Source organism: Eublepharis macularius, chromosome 13 (assembly GCF_028583425.1).
Source record: "Eublepharis macularius isolate TG4126 chromosome 13, MPM_Emac_v1.0, whole genome shotgun sequence".
In the NCBI taxonomy this organism is placed as follows: Eukaryota; Metazoa; Chordata; class Lepidosauria; order Squamata; family Eublepharidae; genus Eublepharis; species Eublepharis macularius.
The window spans coordinates 7,989,785-8,009,868 of NC_072802.1; the positions used below are offsets into that span (position 1 = coordinate 7,989,785).

Sequence of the window (20,084 nt, forward strand, 5' to 3'; positions counted from 1 at the left end):
CTTGTGCTCACAGAAAGCACACAAAAGCTCCCAGCAGATGCGATGACGTCACTTCCGGAAGTGATATCATGGCACTGCTTGCAGAAGTGTTCCTGCATTCTGAATGGAGCTGATACTTTGAGAATCAGCCCCTTTAGGGCCAAAATTGACCCCAAGCAAAGTGCGAGAGCACTCCCATAGTAACATTGTCTTGTGTGATGGGAGCACGCACATCGCACATGTTCCTGGGATGTCTGCTCAGAGTGGTTTACAAAGTATGCCATTATTATCCTCACAACAGAACACCCCGTGGGTGGGGCTGAAAGAGCTCCTAGAAGCTATGACTGATCCAAGGCCACCCAGCTGGCTTCACATGGAGGAGTGGGGAATCAAACCCGGTTCTCCAGAATAGAGTCCCATGCTCTTAACCACTACACCAAACTGGCTCTCTGCTTATCAGCAGGGCTCATTTGGAGGCGGAACGTGCTGGAACGGCGTCCCGGTAGTTCTGAAAAGAAGTCACATGGGTTTTGGCCCCGCCCCCGTGATTCCTTTTCCTCCTGGCTGTCCTCGTCTTTAGCAGCAGGCTCTGCTGCTTTACTTTCATTTGTGACTTGTGAGAGAGAGGGTGAGAGAGAGAGAGAAAATGAGTGAGTGCAAGCCGAGTGGGGCTGGGCTCCAAAGGAATGTAAGCTGCTTTGAATTCATTCTGCTGCTTTATTTTCATTTGTGACTTGTGAGAGAGAGTGCGTGCGTGCAGGCAAGCAGGGCTGGCTCTCCAGAGGAGGGTAAGCTGCTTTGAGTTCATTCTGCTTTAAGGAAATACCTGGAGATTTTTGGGAAAAGGGGCCTGAGGGGTGGATGGTGCCTTCTGACACACTTCCAGTGATGTCAGGGGGTGTGGCATATGCTAATGAGATATGCTAATGAGTTCCTGCAGTTCTTTTTCTAGGAAATGACCCCTGCTTATCAGAATCATCAGAAATGCCCCGTGTTTCTGAGAGAATAATGATCCACCTCCGCTTAGCCCACAGTGTTGCAGAACATGTTTTGGGAGGAGCCTTTTGAGTCTCAGAGGAGTGTACCTTTAAGCATTTTAACAGCGACTGTTTTGCAGGTTGAAGATTTATCTATGCCAAAAGCAGACGCCTCCACCACCTTCCCAAAAGCACCATGACCCAGAGTTTTACCTAGAGAAGCAAGACGAAAGAGTGAGCCAGAGAGAACTGACAACAGTTTGCATCAGATATAAGCAGGGCTGTCTGCAGTATGTGTAAAAAAGTTCTGGAACAAGAAAAATTGCAATTCTGTGCCTTGTATAAATTATGCAAAACACATTTGCATAATGCCTCTGATTTTGGCTTAATATTTTCCACTGTTTTCGCCATTCTGCATAATGTATTCTTCTTTTGCTAGTTATGGGCAGGAGCCCGGAGTTATGCAGGGCACTACCGTAGAATTTAAAGACTATCCTTACAACCATATGAATGAGAAACTTGCAGAGTCTGAATCCTGCATCCAAGTACTGCAGTTTCTGCATTTGCATGGAATTGCGGCGCACACACAGCCCTGTATATAAGAGAGGCATTGCATTGTTTGCTGAGCAAAGAGAGCAAAACGGCAGAGCCTTGGTCACATGCAGCAGAGACCAGCAATCTGTAACAGGCTCGTATCACGTGCTGAAACATATGTATAAACTGAACAGAGTTTATGAACATATGCAGTGATACAAGGTTTTTAAAAGTGACATCAAAGACAGCAGACACTGTGGGGAATATAACGACTGCCAGGCTCAGAGTGTGGCTATTCCAGGATTCTGATTGCATTCAGAACGTTGGTCACACAAGTACTGCCCACTATGGTTTCATCTACTGCCAAATAAACGGAGACAAGAGTATTACCTGAGTTCCACTACAGCATCCATTAACAAGGGTGTTAGGGAAGGGTCTGTGGAGGGGCACATACTTTGCGTGCAGCAGGTTCCAGGTTCAGTCCCTAGCGTACGGTTCCCCAACGTGGTGTCAGTGGGTACCATGGCACTGATACTTTTCCAGGCACCGGCCAAGTGTTTAGAAAGTGGGTAGGACCAAGTGGGGCTTTTGCCTGGGAGGGCTTCTGACGGACACTGGACATCTGATTGGCTGGGCTGATATATTAAAAAAAAATTGCTTTGGCAGCAGTTGCCACCACAGCATAAGGATCTTCAATGCATGATTGAAGGTAAGCTGTGTGTAAGCCTGAAAATACTTTTAAACAATATGTTCACTTTAAAGCCATCTTGTTAAGCAGAGCTTCCATCAGAAATGTGGAAGAGTTACTATTAGTTACTATGCATCACCTCACTTCCTGGCATTTTGTGGTAGGCTCCACCACCTGCTTCCAGCCATTTTGTTGTTGGCTATGACTCCTGCAGTAGCCATTTTGCAGTTGGGTCCATGACCTTGTGTCAGAGAGTCTCTCTACATGAGACACCTCGGTGCGTGTTCAAGTGTAGTTTATGCAATGTTAGCCGGGAAGTGTAGTTTAAAAAGACAGAGCCAGTGGAGACCAGAGGGCAGCAAGAAATGGAAATAGGCTGGAGCTGGCTTCCAGAGCTGGGCTTGGACCTGGAGAGGTTATAATGGGCTGAAGTTTCCCTTCTGGCAATTCACAGCCCCTTCACACAGCTCCAGTGTAGAGCAAAGCTTTTGTCCTGCCGTCAATTCTGTCTTTTTACACTACCCTTCCTGGCTACCATTGCATCTCCCAACACGTTCTTCACATGTCAGATGTCTCGTGTAGAGAGACTCAGCATCTAAAGGTAGCTGCATGCTTTAAAATGCTGAGGATCCCCGCCCTGGTGTCTTCAGTGGAAGGATCTTAGACAACTGGAGGCAGGAAAGACATCCGTCTGCCCGAGACCTTGGAGAGGCACTGCCACTGAGAAGACCATTCTGAGCTAGATGGACCACACTTCATGAGGCAGCTTCATAAGCTTGTTTGGTGCCCTCTCAGAGAACAGCTCCCCCCCACCCCCCAAAGCCAGGCCAGGGCCTGTACAGGCTTTGTGTATGTTTTAGAAGGTACCCTAGGATACTTCGCATTGCAGACAAACTGGTATGAGAACAGTTCTGTCTGCATGTATAAAGACTGGAAATGGCTTCACTAAAACATCAGCCTACCCAACGAGTCCTGACATGTTCACCATTATACTCCCACCACTGATGCAAGGATCTGCCTCACTTACCCAGCCGCAGTCTGTCTCTGGGAAATTCCCACTTGCTGCTATCGTACGGGAGACGCTCACATTGTTCATCCAGAGGCATCTCCTCAGGATCCATGATGATGGACAAGTACCCTGTTTTAATATCTGTGGCATCAGGCTGCAAGGGGCGGGGGGGGGGGGGGGAGAAACTTAGCAACAGATTTAAAACTGCGGCAGCCCACAAAACAAAGAACTGCAGCCCTACTTTGCTACAGGTTGCATTCGGTACATGTTTGTTAAAGCTGCTTTTAAAATTGTCCTCTCAGCAGAATTTCTCCTCTGGTTCTGGGGTTATGCATTACCAGAAACGTTTACAGAAATGGAACTCGTAATGTTAGACACTGCGGTCCTTCCAGAGCTGTATTCAAACTTCCTGCCCCTCAAAAGTTCACTGGGACCTTTCCTGATAAATTTAAAGAGCCAATCCACCCTGTGCCTAGGCTTGTTTGCCAGGCTGCACGGACACAGCATTTGCTCTTTTCAAGCAGACTGTTGGGTGGGGGTGGGTGGGTGGGTCACAGTCTGAGTAAAAGGAGGAGAAAAAAAACACAAAATCTGAAATTACGGTAACTGCTTATAGTAAGTTTCATGTTCCGACAAATAAAAGAGAATTAAAATTGAATAAATTGTCCATCTTTCTGAACTGATCAGCTACCCCTCCCTCATGATTATATCAGAGTATTCCCCCCCCCCCGCAAGATGTCTCCCCTCAACAAGATCAGGTAAGAGACTCTTTCTTAAGCTCCCTCCAACTGGGAAGTTGAGGGTCTGATTAAGATACTGGGAGATCTGTGAGCAGACTCCAATCTATATTTTTATTGCTAAACAGAAACATGGGGACTCCAACTGTGCCCCGCCATTTTATTGATCCCAGATCCCCACACCCACAGGTGCTTTGTATCCTGGTAGAGGCAAGTCCGCTTCTGTTGCCTATACGTTTTCCCCAGAGCAAAAAACAGCACCAGGTGGAAGTCTGAGCTTAGGAAAGTCAAGAGCAGGAGGGAAGGGTTAAATTGTCTCTCCAGGGCTGAGGGCTCTGGTCTAACTCAAAGGCCCCCCCTAACTGTTTTTAACTAAAATTAAAAACGATGTTGGGCAATTAGATTATAGATCTCCTCTCTGTTGTCTAGCTGTGCTCTGAATTTGTACAAATAATATGAGACACATCAAACGAGAACTGCTTTTAATGTTTCCTTTTTGTTGTGTACTTTGGGCCCAAACAAAGGACATGGTGGGAGTTCTATGAACGGAGCTCCACCGGTTGTTTTTCTCTGGATTCTAGTGTGCAGAGGCCTGGCTCACGTGGGAACCACAGCACAAGGGGAAGGCAGTTAAACCAGCCACCCAACCGGAAACAGGCCCAGTGCTTTTCAGTATTTTTATAAATGATCTGGATGAGGGTGTGAAGGGATTACTCATTTGCAAATGGTATGGGGAACCTTCTTCCCTTCAGAGTCTCCCCTCCCTCCCCCTAGCTGGCTGGACGGAGGGAGACTTTAAAGGGAAGGAGGTTCCCCATGCCGTTTGCAAACAGTGTGTGGAAACTCCTTCCCTTCAAAGTCTCCCTCCTTCCAGTCAGCTGGAGAGGGGGGGAGACTTTGTCAGGAAACCCCTGACAAGCGGCTGAGTCGGGGGTGAAGTGCCCCTCTCCCTGCTCCTGTGCATTTCACCCCGGCAGGCTGCACTCAGCTGTTTGTCAGGGGTTTCCCTGACAAGCGGTTGAGGCAGTGTTTGTGTGTGTGTGTGTGTGTGTGTGAAGTGCCCCTGGGCTTAGATTGGGGTTTCCAGGACAACAGGAGTTCAGACAGAGTTCAGAAAGTCTATGCCTACTGTTGCCAAGGGAATTGATTGAAAGGCGCCAGACTGTCTGGCTTGACAAACGGCTGATGACCACCACGAACAGGGCTTGGAACGAACACATGTTCATCAGGCTGATTGGACTGTTTGTGGCTTCTTTTTGTTCGTATTGCTGTTCGTGCCCACCTCTACTTAGTAATAGTCTTAATTTTAAGGAGTCAGGAATGTTCAAATGCTTCAGTGGCCACTTTTTTAAGGAATCTCTCGCTGGCTTTGGAGAGTGAAAGAAGATATGGGACAGTGAGTCAACTTCAGCCAATGGGCAATCACAGAAGCACTGGTCCAAGGGTATCTTGAAGAAGCAGACCTTCATCTGGCATAGGTTATCATAAATTTGTTTTTATCCTTTTCAGATACAAAGTTCATATATGTAATCCTTCATCTATTGTAGACAATGGCAAAGCACAGGTTTTATTTTAGTGTAATTGTACGACAATCAAAATAATTTCTTAGTTATTCTACTGGTGCAGTTGGCTCTAGCACTGAGTCAAGACTACTTACATGTTCTTCTGTACATTTTTGCAAATATCAGATTTCTGACACTCATTATGAACATACTTGTACAATTTCAATGCTGTTAGGTGCCTTTTTACTCTGGATTGTAGCCTTAGTCTGGTAACTAGCCCAGGTACCTCTGCAAATGTGGTCGATCATCACATAAACAAGCATGCTAGATACGAAATGCTAGAGTACCAATGTTTATAAAAATTCTGACACCAATTGGAAGTATTCAGAGATAGCTGAGTATATAGTTAACTACATATTTAAGTCCCACTGAATTCAGTAGTGGATAAATTAATTGATCTTCCTCTGGGATGTTGGAACAGCTGGAAAGGTCATTAGCTGCATTTTAGGGGAAAACAATATTAAGAAATCCAAGGCTTCAAAAATAAATCTATTCTTGGTCCTGAGATTTAGATAGGTACTAAAAGATGGTTGAGATCTAATAAAAATAAGACTAGTTACTTGGGAATAAGATCAGTTACTTATCAATTCATGTAAGAGAGAAACTAACATTCAGAAAGCTTAACTCTGCCCGCCCTCATGTTATGCCACAAATGTAATGGATAAAGCACTGAAGCATGCAGAATCCTTTTACAAACCACTTCCAGGGTGACTGGAAAAATCACCTTATGGAGAAAGTGTGACTCCCATCTTTTTTTTTAAAAAATTAAGTCTGAGAATACACAGTGGTATCTGATGTGCCATCTCTCCCAATCCTGCTGGAGATTTAAGTTATGAAGCCAAGCCCTACTGCAATAAAGACTAACAGGAAATCCAATGGTGCTTCTAAAAATGTCTTCTGGTTGTACAAAACAAGGGCCGTTTCCACACATCCTTAAAGGGACGGCCCACTCACTGAACGCTGGCGACTTTCCCCCTTGTCTCCAGACTTCTCCATTTTCAAAATGGTTGCAGGCTGTTTAGTTTCCGTTTTTTCTGCATTTTTCTGGGAACGCACTTTCTGCGGTCCCCCAAAAGGTGCCAAAAAAACAGAAGTCAAACTGCCTGGCAACTATTTTGCAAATGGAGACATCACCAGCATTCTGTGAGTCGGCCTTCCCTATAAGGACGTGGAAAAGGCCAAGGACTCCATAATGTACATTTTCGTAAACAATGCTGTGTCTGAGCACATCATAACAGTAAGGCCTGTATTGGTAGACTTTATTATGAAGCTGTAACTCTCACCTCGGACTATTATTAGTAGACCCAAGTGGCCCCCATGTGTGCCCAAGAACAGCTGTCCCCATATTTAACATGATGAAGATCCTCTTACTTTTCTCAGTTTCCGTATGAAGAGGGTCAGGAGGAGCCAGAAGAGCGTGGCGGCTAAACCAGTGCACACCAAAATGATGACTTCAATGTTGGATTTCTCCTCAGAGCCTGAAATGAAACATGGTTAGATTTTAAGCCCGATGCTCTGGCACTGACTAACAGCTGAGCTGGGTGCTATAGTGCATACATTTGGATCAGGCACAAGGGGAGTCAGCCACAAGGGGCTGTGGAAATGACAGAACTGCATTCAGTATGAGAAAGAGAGTCTCTCTACACAAGATGCCTCAGTGCTGTTTGTCAAGTGTAGGGAGATTCAATGTTAGCCGGGAACTCTAGTTTAAAAAGACAGAGCCGGTGAAGATTGCTCCTCAGAGGGGTTGTTAATTTCAACTTTGCCTCCCCTAAAGCTTCTGTCAATTTCACCTCTCCAGTCTAAAAGTGTGTGGGATCACAACCAGAGGGCAGCGAGGAATGGAAATGGGCTGGAGCTGCCTTCCAGGGATGGGCTTGGACCTGGAGAGGTTATAATGGGCTGAAGTTTCCCTTCTGGCATTTCAGAGCCCCTTCACACAGCTCCAGTGTAGAGCAAAGCCTTTGCCCTGCCACCAGCTCTGTCTTTTTAAACGACCCTTCCCAGCTAACACTGCATCTCTCGACACGTGTTCTTCCCATGTCAGATGTCTCATGTAGACAGGCTCAGCACTCCTCTGTGTCTTATTGAAGAACCCGATTCTGGACTGGGTTTAATTTATCAGACACCATCAGGGGTCAGAACAAAGGACACCTATGGACTGGAAATCTGTGGGATAAAAATAAAACTTTATACAGCGCCTAGTACTTTTAAATGCTATATAAATCAAATGTAAAGATATACCAGTGGTCTTTTGAAGATGACTTTTCCACCATGTGCCATCAGTTTTAGTTGTTACAGATCATATCCTTGTTTTCTTTCCCCTGTTCTACTTGCCACATGTTGTTGTGCAAAAAAGATTTCCTCATACGAAGTTCCAAACAGCACTTTCAGAGCTCCCCCTCTACCTACCCACCCATCCCCACTAAAGTTGACATTGAAACTTGGGAACTGAAGTCTGAATGTCTGTAAGAATTGGAGAAAAGCAAAAACTGCAGCAGCAGCCACAATAATAGCAAAGTTTTGAAAACTTTCCTGATGTGTGTTGGGAGCATGGGAGGGGGGCCACAGATCTGCCAAAGGCAAAATTTCAAGGTCAAGCTTCATGGCACCTTATGAATCTGTAGACCCCCCTTCCTCTCAAATTTTCAGAGAAACAAAAAGACTTTTGATAATACTAGTAAAAAAATGTATGGAGTCCACACATCCCCAAGGGCCTCTGCCTCTCAGGAGAGAGAATCACTTGGGGAAGCTTTCCCAGAGGAGTTAGCCGTGTTAGTCTGTAGTTAGCCTGGGGAAGGGAGGGTTTGAGGAGGGGAGGGACCTCAGTTGGGTATAGTAACATAGAGTCCACCCTCCAAAGCAGCTGTTTTCTCCAGGGGCATTGACCTCTGGAGTTGTACTTCCAGGAGATCTGTAGGTCCCACCTGGAGGTTGGTGATGTGGGCACCACAGGAAGGAGCTGTACAGCTGCAGCTTCCACACTACCAGCATCACGTAAAAAGAGGGTCCCAAGCGGTCCTCTTCTTCTAGTGGTAACTTTTTCTGATTTATCCCTATGCCTGGTTCTACAAATCCCTTTAGGAGTTGCATGTTCTTTGTGGTGGTGGGGAACTCTTTTCCTCACACAGCCTAAAAGATTTCAAAGCAATTGGTGTGAAACATAGAAAAGAAAAAAAGATGTGAACGCTTATGCTTTGTATACGTGGATAAGCTCTGGTGGTTCTCTGCCTGCCCCTTTTAAGCTCCTGTGGATTTTTACTTATTTATTTATTTATTTATTTATTTATTTATTTATTTATACATACATACATACATACATACATACATACATACATACATCCCCCTGAAGCAGCTTACATCATTTTCTTCCATTTTATCCTCACAACAACCCTGTGAGGTAGGTTAGGCTGTGTGTGTGTGACTGGGCCTCCCAGATGCTAGTCTGACACTAAACACTACATCAAGTGCTAAGATAAAAAAATGACCCTCCAGAATTGAAAGGGTCTTAAGAAGATTCTCCTGGAACTAGGAGAAGTTTATAAAAATGGAAATGGCATCACATATTGTGCAAAGAGAGCTGGGAGGTTCAGCATTCTTCTAGGACCAATTGGCAAGGAAAAACCTATTCCTGTTTCCTAGAAAACTCCAAGACATTGTCAGTACTTCAGAAATGGCTCCATCTAAGATATGGACAGATGCTTCAATACATTTTTACTACATCAAACTTTTTCCATGCCTTTTTAATATATACAATAAAGGATAAACTTAGAATATTTTCTTGGACGGCCTGCACTGACCAACTGCCTAATCAAATACTTGCCTTGCTCTCCAGCCACCTCACCTTGGATCCAGATGAACGCCCTGGTGCTGTCTTGGCCCATTTCATTGACTGCTTTGCACTCATAGTGACCCTCATCGTCTTTTTTCACTCGTTCAATTACCAGGGTGTTGTTCTCCATGGAAATCCCTGAGGAAAGGATTGAAAGTCAACTTAATATAGACTGTGATGTTTGCTAGGAAATAAAGTTTTCAAAATGTAATTGGTATCAGGGTTCCTAATTATTCCTAATTATTGACTTTGCCTCAACTATCCTTATGATTTTATTTTTTTTTGAAAAATTTTTATTGGGTTAGGATCAATTATTTTCACATTACAATCAATTCTCCCATTTTCCAATTTCTAACCCCCTCCCTTTCCCCCCCTTTTTGTTGACTTCCAACAGTTTTCCAACCCTTTATCCCTTTTCCCTTACTCCTTTTGAATTCCTCTATCTAACAAATGTATATTCTCCCTTTATTCTAAGCAATACTTCTTTAACTATTTTTAATACTCTGTACCCTAACTATGAGTCCTTATTTCCATATTGGATAGACAGTTTATCCCATTTTTCATAATTCAAATTTCAAATATTTCTATAGATCATAAACCATATAAATCATACATTCATATAAATCAAACAATTTGACTTATACTCTATGTGTTACTCATTCTATCTTCTTCTTTCTGTTTTAGTTATATTTAATTACATTGATATTTCTCTTCCCCTTCGATAGTAAATCTATATTACTGTCATTATATAATCAATCAACTTGACTCATATATATCTTCAAATAAACATATTCAGTTTGGTACATTATACAAATCTTACCAGAAAGAAAATATTATTAGTTAGTCAGTCCTTATAGTTAACCAATCTAATAACCTAACTGCTTAGAGATTCACGTTTACCTCTTCTCCCCCCCGGTAAAGTCACCCCCCTCTACATTTTATTATACTTCAATAGTTCTTAAACTGCCACAGTTCTCCTCCCACCTCCCATTTCTTCTCCAAATATTGTTTCAGCTTCTCCCAGTCTGTGTTAAACTGCCCTGAGTCCAGATTTCTCAGTTTTCTTGTCATCTTGTCCATTTCTGCCATATACAGCAATTTATAGATCCAATCTTCAATAGTTGGCACTTCTTATACTTTCCATTTTTGCGCATACAAAATTCTAGCTGCTGCCGTCATGTAAAATATCAACGTCCTATGATGGGCTGGTAATCCCTCCATTCCCAAGTTTAGTAGCAGGAGTTCTGGGTTCTTATTTACTTGAAATTGCAAAATTTCACTCATTTCTCTTATTATTTCCCCCCAGTACTGCCTAGCTACCTCACACGACCACCACATATGATAGAGGGAGCCCTCGTGCTTCTTGCATTTCCAGCATTTATTAGAAGTGTTCAAATTCCCTAGCGCAATCTTCTTTGGTGTCATGTACCAACGATAGATCATTTTGTAAATGTTCTCTTTAATGCTAGTACATGTCGTTGTCTTCATTGTAGTCTTCCACAAGTATTCCCATGCCTCCATTGTTATTTCTTTGTTGAAATTAATAGCCCATTTCACCATTTGTGTTTTAACTATCTCATCCTCAGTATACCATTTCAACAGTACTTGGTATACCTTAGATATTCTTTTCTTGTCCTCTTTAAAAAGGATCTGCTCTAGTTCCGAATTCTCTGTTCGTATACCTCCCTTTACAGAGTCCGAATTATACAAATCTCTAATCTGTCTGTACTGGAACCAGTCATAATAAGGTGATAGTTCTTCCTGCGTCTTTATTCTAAGTTTAAATGCTTCAGATCTAGTTATTTCTTTGTAAGTTAAACATTGTTGCTCATTATCAACAGCTCTCGGATCTATCACCTCATATGGAACTACCCACAAAGGGGTTCCTTCTTGTAGATAAATTCTGTACTTCTTCCAGATTGTATATAAACTTCTCCGTATGTAATGATGCAGGAACATCGAGTTCACCTTTACTTTATCATGCCATAGGTATGCGTGCCATCCGAATATTTTTTTGTATCCCTCTAGGGCTAGTAATTTCTTGTTCTTTAACGTCATCCACTCTTTCAACCACACTAGGCAGATTGCGTCATGGTAAAGTCTCAGATTGGGCAGTTGCATTCCGCCTCTTTCTTTTGCGTCTTGTAGAACTTTCATTTTCACTCGAGGCTTCTTGCCTGCCCATACAAAATCTGATATTTTCCTCTGCCATTTTTCGAATTGCTTAGAGTCTCTGATGATTGGTATTGTCTGTAGCAAAAACATTACTCTTGGTAACACATTCATCTTAACTGCTGCGATCCTTCCCAACCATGACCAATTCAACCTATTCCATTTAATCAGATCTCTCTCAATCTGAGTCCATAGTTTTTCATAGTTGTTTTTAAATAAGTCTATATTCTTTGCAGTCAGTTCGATTCCCAAATATTTCACCTTACTTGTTACTTCACAGTCCGTTATTTCCGTTAACAATTGTTGTTTCTGCTTAGTCATATTTTTGCATAATATCTTTGACTTCTTTTTATTAATATAAAAACCTGCCAAGTCTCCGAACTCCTTAATCTTATCTATCACTTTTGGCATGTTCTCCAATGGGTCCTCTACAATTAACATTATATCATCCGCGAATGCTCTGACCTTGTATGAATAGTCCTTTATTTTTATTCCTCGAATTTCTTCGTCTTGTCGTATTTGTATCATCAGGATCTCCAATACCAAAATGAACAACAGTGGAGACAATGGGCAACCTTGTCTTGTTCCTTTACTTATAGTCAATTTCTTAGTCGCTTCATCGTTCACCACAATTGCTGCAGTCTGGTCTCTGTAAATTTCCTTAATTGCTCTGATAAATCTTTCTCCCAATTGTAGCTTTTCCATAGTGGCAAACATAAAGTCCCAGTTTAAATTGTCAAACGCCTTTTCAGCATCAACAAAGAAGAAACCAACCTCTTTGTCACAACGCTTGTCATAATATTCAATAGCATTAATCACTGTCCTTAAATTGTCTCTGATTTGTCTGTCTGGCAAAAAGCCTGCTTGTTCCTCCTCTATAACTTCCGAGAGCCACCCCTTCAGTCTCTCCGCCAATATCTTCGCAAAGATTTTATAGTCATTGTTAAGTAGCGATATAGGTCTGTAGTTTTTCACATTAGTCAAGTCTTGGCCCTCTTTTGGGATCAATGATATATTCGCTTCACTCCAGGTATCTGGAATCCTTTGATCCCTTAGAACTCCATTAATCACCTCTTTTAGGAATGGTGCCAGTTCATTGGCCATTGTCATATAAAATTTAGCCGTAAGTCCATCTGGCCCTGGCGCCTTTCCTAGATTTGCAGATTGTATTGCCTTGCTTATTTCCTCATCCGTTACTTCACTGTTCAATTTATTTCTCCAAACTTCCGAGATTACTGGAAGCTTCGTTTTCTCCAAATATGACACTATTGATTCTTTATTTACCTCTTTCTTATTGTACAGCTTAGCGTAGAATTTATAAAAGGCTCTACTAATGGTAGTCTGTTCCAAATACGTTTTATTGTCTTCACAAATTTTATTTATTATTTTCTTTTCCCTTCTCTTTTTCAATTGCCATGCCAGGTACTTCCCAGGTTTATTTGCGCCCTCAAACGCTTTCTGATTCAGCCTTTTGAGATTCCACTCCAATTCTTTGTTGCTCATTGCTGTTAACTGTTCTTGAAGTATTTTAATTTCCTGATATAATTTCTTTTTCCCTGGTCTCTTTTTTAACTGTATTTCTTTGGCTTTTATTTTCTCCTCAATTTCTTGTCTTTTCTCCTCTTTCTTTTTTCTTGCTCTACCATTTAAGTCCATTAGTATGCCCCTTATAACCGCCTTATAAGCATCCCAAACTTTATCAGTTGGTACTTCTTTATTCACGTTGTATTGTATGAAGAACTTTGTCTCTCTTCTCAGCATCTCCATATTCTCTCCTTCCTGTAGCAAGTCCTCATTTATTCTCCATGCTTTCCTTTTTCTCCTTTTCCCTAATTTCCACATAATTGGATTGTGATCTGAGCCTACCATCGGCATTATTTCTACCTCCTTAGTCCATAACGCTAAGTCTTTTGAGGCCCAGATCATATCAATTCTTGATAATGTAGAGTGCCTTGCAGAATAAAAAGTAAACTGTCTGCTTTTGGGATATTCTCTTCTCCATACATCTTCTAGAGTCTCCTGTTGTATCAACTCAAAAAAGAGCTTTGGTAATAGTCCTCTTTTCTTTTGTGCCGTTATTGTCTTTTTATCTAATTCCAAATTTGTCACTCCATTGAAGTCTCCAGCAAGAATTATCTGGTCATATGAAAGATCATCTAGTAGCTTCCTCAAATCCTCAAAGAAGCTTTCTTTTGCACCGTTCGGTGCATAAACTCCGACTACCAACACTCTCTTTAAATTCCAAGTACATTCCACTGCTATAAATCTGGCTTCCACATCTTTCATTACAAATTTTGGCTGTAGCTCCTCTTTTATATACAACACCACTCCTCTTTTTTTCTTATTTGAGGCCGCTACAAATTCCTTGCCCAATTTTCCCAATTTTAAATATTTTACATCCTGCTTTCGAATATGGGTCTCTTGCAAACAAACAATGTCACATTTTTGTTTTAATAGCCAGTGGAAAATGTTTTTTCTCTTATTCGGTGAATTTAGTCCATTTACATTCCAAGATAAAACTTTACACTCCATACTCATAGTCTTGTTGGTAAGTCTTTTTCCTTATGATTTTATTTTTATTTATTTAAGACATTTATCTGTTGCCTCTCTAAGGGCTTGAGGCAATCCACAGCAACTGCCTACAATCATCTAAACTAAAACAACACACATGTATAAAAATAAATGGTGGCTAACAAGCTGAAAATACGATGGAGAAAAATTCCGTTTTAAACTCTTCAGGCCCCACGCTGTTATAGAAAGCTTGTGTTATAGCCTTAGAGAATGGTAGATAATGAGTATGCACCTTTAAGAATACAGGCTCATGAGAACTGTAACCAGATACTCCCTTTTGATTCCCTCCTTCTTGGGATACCTGGGGCATATGAGATTTTTACTGCCCCTTTTACTATCTTTGTCACTTTGTATTCATTCTCTGGCGGGGATGGAGGATCCTCATCTTTTTTTACCATTAGCATAGGAATGGATCTGGCTAAATAAGTAGATTTGTCTACTCAGTTTGATGCAAGTAGGATTCCTTTAAAGAGCTGGAATCTCTAATGGCTATCGCATTAAAACTCTCCAGAATCAGCTGGCTTAGCTGTAGTACGGAATACGCCCCCTTGATTTGTAGGTTGGTGTCTCAAGGCATAAACAGTCCACATGAAAATGGAGTATCTTATTCTATCCATCAAATGCAACTAGCAGGCTCCTGAAGCCTCAATTTGCTGTAGGGTCATGGGAAGAACAGGAGAGCGGGTTTAACCCTCCAAACTTTCTTATTTGAAGTCAGGCTCCAGGCTTTGCTACAAGCATATTAAACGGAAAAAATGGTGCCTTTTAAAAGGACAAAATGCTGGTAACATTTTCTTTGAGTGTATGACCCAGGAACAAAGAGTTTAGGAGACCCAGGCTCACCTGAAGCAGGGGAAATTGCATAGCCATTTTTCAGCCAAGCAATTGTGGGTTTGGGAGTCCCATTTACTTTACACTCCAGAACAATCTTCCCGCTGATATTCACCTCCAAGTCTGTAAAATTCTCCATAATGTGAGGCGCTGTCTTCACTGCAAATCAAAGGAAATAATCACCTTTAAACACATTCTTCCAACAGCATGCATTTCTATCCCTGTTGAAAACACATGTATTCTGAACACATAGGAAGCAATTTTTTCAAATTTATGCTATTTACAATCTGCCTTTCTCTCTGAAACTCAAGGTGGATTACACACTATACAGCAATACAACATAATCAATGGCTGGGACATTCAGTAAAGCGGATACAGAGATGAATGCAGAAACAAAACTTAAGAAAATTGATATGACATATCACATGTGGAACTATCCAGTAGGAGCATACTTACAGCAACAGACAGTACACAGTAGTATAGCTGATAGTCTCACTGAACCATTTCCTTATGGTACAGCCCTCCTACCTGTATAAAAAAGCCGCCTTGAATAATTCAGTTTTGCAAAGTTTGTGAAAAGCCAGGAGAGTAGGAACTTTCCTAACCTCATCAGGCAGGCCGTTCCATAAGGTGGGAGCCACCACAGAGAATGTGCCTGTACAGGCAGATGTTGATTTTGCCTTTGTACAGGGTGGCACATGCAGAAGAACCTGTTCAGATGAGCAAAACTGTCGTGGTGGAGAATAAGGAGAGAGGTGGTCCTTATAGATATGGCGGAACAAGGCTGTGAAGGGTTTCTTATACGACAGCCAAAATTTTGAATTGAGCCTGGTAACTGATGGGAAGCCAATGGAGTGACTGCAGCATGGGGTTAATATACGTGCTTCACTTAGCTCTTAATAATCAAGCTGCAGTGTTCTGCACCAGCTGGAGTCTTTGAGTTGATTTAAAAGGAAGACCTATATAGAATGCATTACAGTAGTCTAGTCTTGATATTACCATAGCGTGGATTCATGTTCATGTTAAGGCAAGAGGCCATATTCTGGGCTAAAATGAGTAGGGAAACGACATTTTTCACAGCTGCATTAACTTGCTTCTCTAGCTGCAATGCTGGATCCTGTATAACCCCTCGGCTCTTAACCAAGTCTTCAAGGGTAAACTGTACCTCACCAAAAGTGCGGAGCGCAATGTCCTTCAATATATCTGGCTGCTTCACAACCAGCACAATCTCTGCCTTGTCTGGGTTCAGTTTCAATCAGTTTGCTTTCAGTCATTTGACCACAGCAGTCAGGCAGTGGCTCAGGAGGACCCGCATTGCATCTCCAGGGGATTTGGACAGAGAGGTATAGAGCTGGGTGTCGTCTGCATATTGATGACATCCCAAAGCTACAAATTATGCCTCCTAAATGTTTTACACACAAGTTGAATGACACGAGGGTATGATTGCACTCTGTGGAATCCTGCAAGTTAGTTCCCACACTGAAGACAGATGGTCTCCAACAGCAACCCCTTCAGTACGTCCCATGAGGAATGATTTAAACTGGTCAAAGGCACATCTTCTGATACCTACTTCAGCTGCAACAGGAAGGCATGATCAAAAACTGCAGATAGATCCAGGAGGAGCAAGAAAGAAGAATGGCCTTTGTCTACATTCAGGTGGAGGTCATCAGTTAAAGCCACCAGAGCCATATCTGTCTCATAGCCCAGACTGAAAAGGGTCTAGAGCACCAGAGTTATCCAAAAAGACCTGGAGCTGGTCTGCTACTTTTGATTGAATAATTTTGCCTAGAAAGGGCAGATTAGAGATTGGGTGATAACTGGCCCCGTCATTTTTGTCTAGGGATGGTTTTTTAACTAATGGGCACATAACCGCCTCTTTGAGTGGCCGAGGGGAGGTGCCTTGAGTTAATGACTGATTTATGATAGATAAAATCCATTTAACAAAACAACGTGGGAAAGCGATATAAAGTGATATAAAGATTGCGTCAGTAAAAACATAACATGACCTGAATATTATCCAATCAAATGGGAAATGATTTGCTAAAGCGTGAACACCATCACATTCCCAGCACTGAGATGAAAGCAATTCTCCAAAAACAGTGCTTTCAAGAGAATGCAACTGTTCCTCCTCATGGGTGCCAAGAACAGCTCAATAGATGGCTGCAGTACACGTTAAATGCCAAAGCATTTCCGCCATCCCACAAATGCAGCCCAGAAGCTGCTTTCAATGGATGCTTTGAGCAGGCCTTGGGCTGGGCTGGTTCAAGCCGTTTGGCTCCCCCCATCCTAGTGGCTCCCCCTGCAAGAAGGCCTTGGAGCGGAATGGCAGCGTCAAGGAGGAGGGCAAGGGCGAGAGGAGGCTCCTTTCCCGTCATGCCGCCTCAAGCTGTTTCACAAGTCATGGTGATGAGCGGTTTCTAGGAAGTTGGCTCCGCCCGGTAACCATCTGGAGTGAATATAACTGTTAAACACCAACTCCGATTAATTCCAGAGAAGAGTCTGTTGCGGCAAAAACAAACAGGAGTCTTGTGGCATCTTAAAGATGGGCACATTTTCATTCTAGCAAACATCATTGTGTCCATTTCATCATATTTGGGGCATGAGAGAAGAACCCAAACTAAAAAGAGGCATGACTTCCGGGCACCTGGGGCCATCTTCTCCAACTCCTCAAACAAATACTGTCCAGCCTACCAACGAAGATTCTCTTCTCACGCCCTGGTCTGTGTATTCCCACCCTTAAAGGCAAGGTGCGAGGCAACCAGTGACAGGTCTTTTTGTCTCTGGTGCCTTGCTATGGAACTTCTTCCCTGTCGGGGGAGTCTGGCACCCGCCTTACTTTCTTTTAGGCACCAAGCCAAAATATTTCTCTTTATGTGGGTTTTTAAACTAAAAGGTTCTTTTTAAAAGCTGTTTTATGATCTGCTCTGAGCCTGAGGCATATTGTATTAACATCGTTTTTAACTCTTTTGTTTTATGTGCTTTCATACCGTGGCTCTTTTAATTGGCTTGGCTAGTTTTTAATTGGCATATTTTTATGAATCTGCTTGTATTTATTTTATTCAATTGGTTTAACTGTTTTAATGTCTTGTTTTATTGTCATGATTGGTTTTGTTTTATTGTTTTAGTTGTTAGCTGCCTTGAGCAGGTCTGTAGAGGTGGAAGACATATTTCATGAATGAATGAATGAACGAATGAATGAATGACAAGCTCCTTCTTTCACCATCACTGTATGGGCTCTTTACTTATTCTAGCAAGACCAGGACTCTAGTCAGGGTGACCAAGTAATTGCTTGGGGTTGCACAATGAGGAATGGCTGGACACACTTCAGGGACTCTGCTCATTCCAGGCCCTCAGGGGCACAGTAGGGGACTGGCATCCCTTACTGGGCCAAGTTCAAGAAAAGATGTTACCCTTGCTTGGGGTGACAGAATACTATGAATTGCCCCTGCATTCTGGATCTACTATCGTTCCATGGCAGCTGAAGACTGGAGGATTCCATTTCAGATTAAGCCATATGGACTATTTAAAGACTTTCCTCTAATACAGAAAAGACTCAGTTCCTTTGCAATGTCTTCCACAAAGCAGCTTGAATCTTGTGTGCCAAGCAAATGACAGAGGTGGCTCTTTTCAGTTAAAGTGTTTTCTGGTACCTAGATGACTGCTGCTGTCTCAGCTAAAAAAGCTGAAATTGTCTTTCCCATTTGTTCCGCTGGAGAAATTCCCCCTAACCCAGAGAAAGTTACAGCAAATCCAGTGACCAGCTAAGAAACTGCTGCATTTTTACTTTGCATTTCGTGTTTTTCTCCTTGTGGGTTTCACTGTGGGATTTGACTCTCAATTCTGACTTTTGTTATCACAATTTTGCAGCTTCAGCAGGCTTGGAGAAATTTATTTGGTAATAAAAACTCTGTGGTGATTTATAATGAACTGGGGAGAAGCCTTTAATTTGAATCTTGCCCCATAATTACCATAAAAATTGTGGACACCAGAGGGCAACTGAATGCAGTTTGGCCATGTGTGGTTCTTGTGTGATATTAGGAGGTTGTCAATTTCTGAGAAATTAGAGATTTCTGTTTTTATATTATTTGAATATCTTTGCTCACCAATTTAGTGACAAGAAGATATTAGCACTGAAGTGTCTCAAATAATTTTTGATATATTAGGAAGTCTGACAACCGCCGGTCGAGGCTTTTTATATGGCTTACCTAACGAAGAACACATGGTGTGGCTTTTAACTCCTGCTATTCAAAAGTTCTCTTTTATTATAAATTATAAAGTAAGATTAAATATCACATGATGTGAAAATAGAATAGACGTGGAGGTTTCTTTGCCTTGGTTTCTTTAGGAAATCTCACTGCCATACTTTTTCTTCTAAACCATGAGAACTAGTAACTCTTTTTTCAAAATACATCTATACTTTTCAGTAGGCATGCTCGAAAACCCGCCAGTTTGGCTCACATCCTGTTCACTAGTAATTTATTGGATGGACTGTTCATCTGTTTGTCAACACATCTGTCCAGCTTCACCTTGTTTCATTCTGACAGTGCAGTATAGTGTAGCTGGTTTTTCATGCACACATATTCTCATAACTGGTTTTTCATGCATACACATTCATTCCTTCATTCAAAAAAATTGTATGCTACCTTTCTATCCAAATAGGCCCCCAAGGCAGCAAATATTAAAGAATTCAAAATAATATTTTAAACAATTTAAATTTAAAACAGTTCAATAAAAACACCCACAAACACACAACACTAAGAATGGGGGGAGGGCTAGTAACAGTTATTAGGAGTGTGCCAAACTAAACAGAAAAGTCTTCACCCGCTGGAGGAAGACAGCAACAGAGGAGGATAGATGATTCTCCTAGAGAGGGAGATCCAAAGTTTTGGCACCATGACAGAGAAGACCCTTTCTTGGGTTGCTACCCAACAAACTCAGATGTCGGGGGCATCTGAAGGAGGTCCTCCAAAGATGACCAGAGTGAACAAGTAGGTTCATCTAGAAGAAAGTGGCTCTTATGGTATGCTGGCTTCAAGCCATATTGAGCTTTAAAAGTCAATACCAGCACCTTGAATTGGGCCCAGAAGCAACTTGGGAGCCACTGTAGATGAAATAAGACTGGAGTGAAATGTTCCTTTACGAGCCACTCCAGTCAACATTCTGGCTGCAGCATTTTGTACCAACTGTAGCTT

At 42.1% G+C, this 20,084-nt stretch overlaps 1 protein-coding gene across 4 annotated transcripts in view; it reads right to left on the reverse strand.

Moving 5' to 3' along the window:
* Window positions 1–20,084, reverse strand: part of LOC129341053 (vascular endothelial growth factor receptor kdr-like) — a 281,338-nt gene that overhangs the window by 64,070 nt on the left and 197,184 nt on the right. For 2 of the 4 annotated variants that reach the window (XM_054995951.1, XM_054995950.1), the window contains exons 14-18: window positions 14,905–15,051; window positions 9,331–9,456; window positions 6,858–6,964; window positions 3,206–3,341; window positions 1,065–1,169 (exon numbers count right to left, since the gene is read on the reverse strand). In XM_054995951.1, the coding sequence (XP_054851926.1) occupies window positions 1,065–1,169; window positions 3,206–3,341; window positions 6,858–6,964; window positions 9,331–9,456; window positions 14,905–15,051 (621 nt within the window). The remainder of the gene's footprint in view (window positions 1–1,064; window positions 1,170–3,205; window positions 3,342–6,857; window positions 6,965–9,330; window positions 9,457–14,904; window positions 15,052–20,084) is intronic. The other 2 variants (XM_054995953.1, XM_054995952.1) reach the window with 1 other exon arrangement.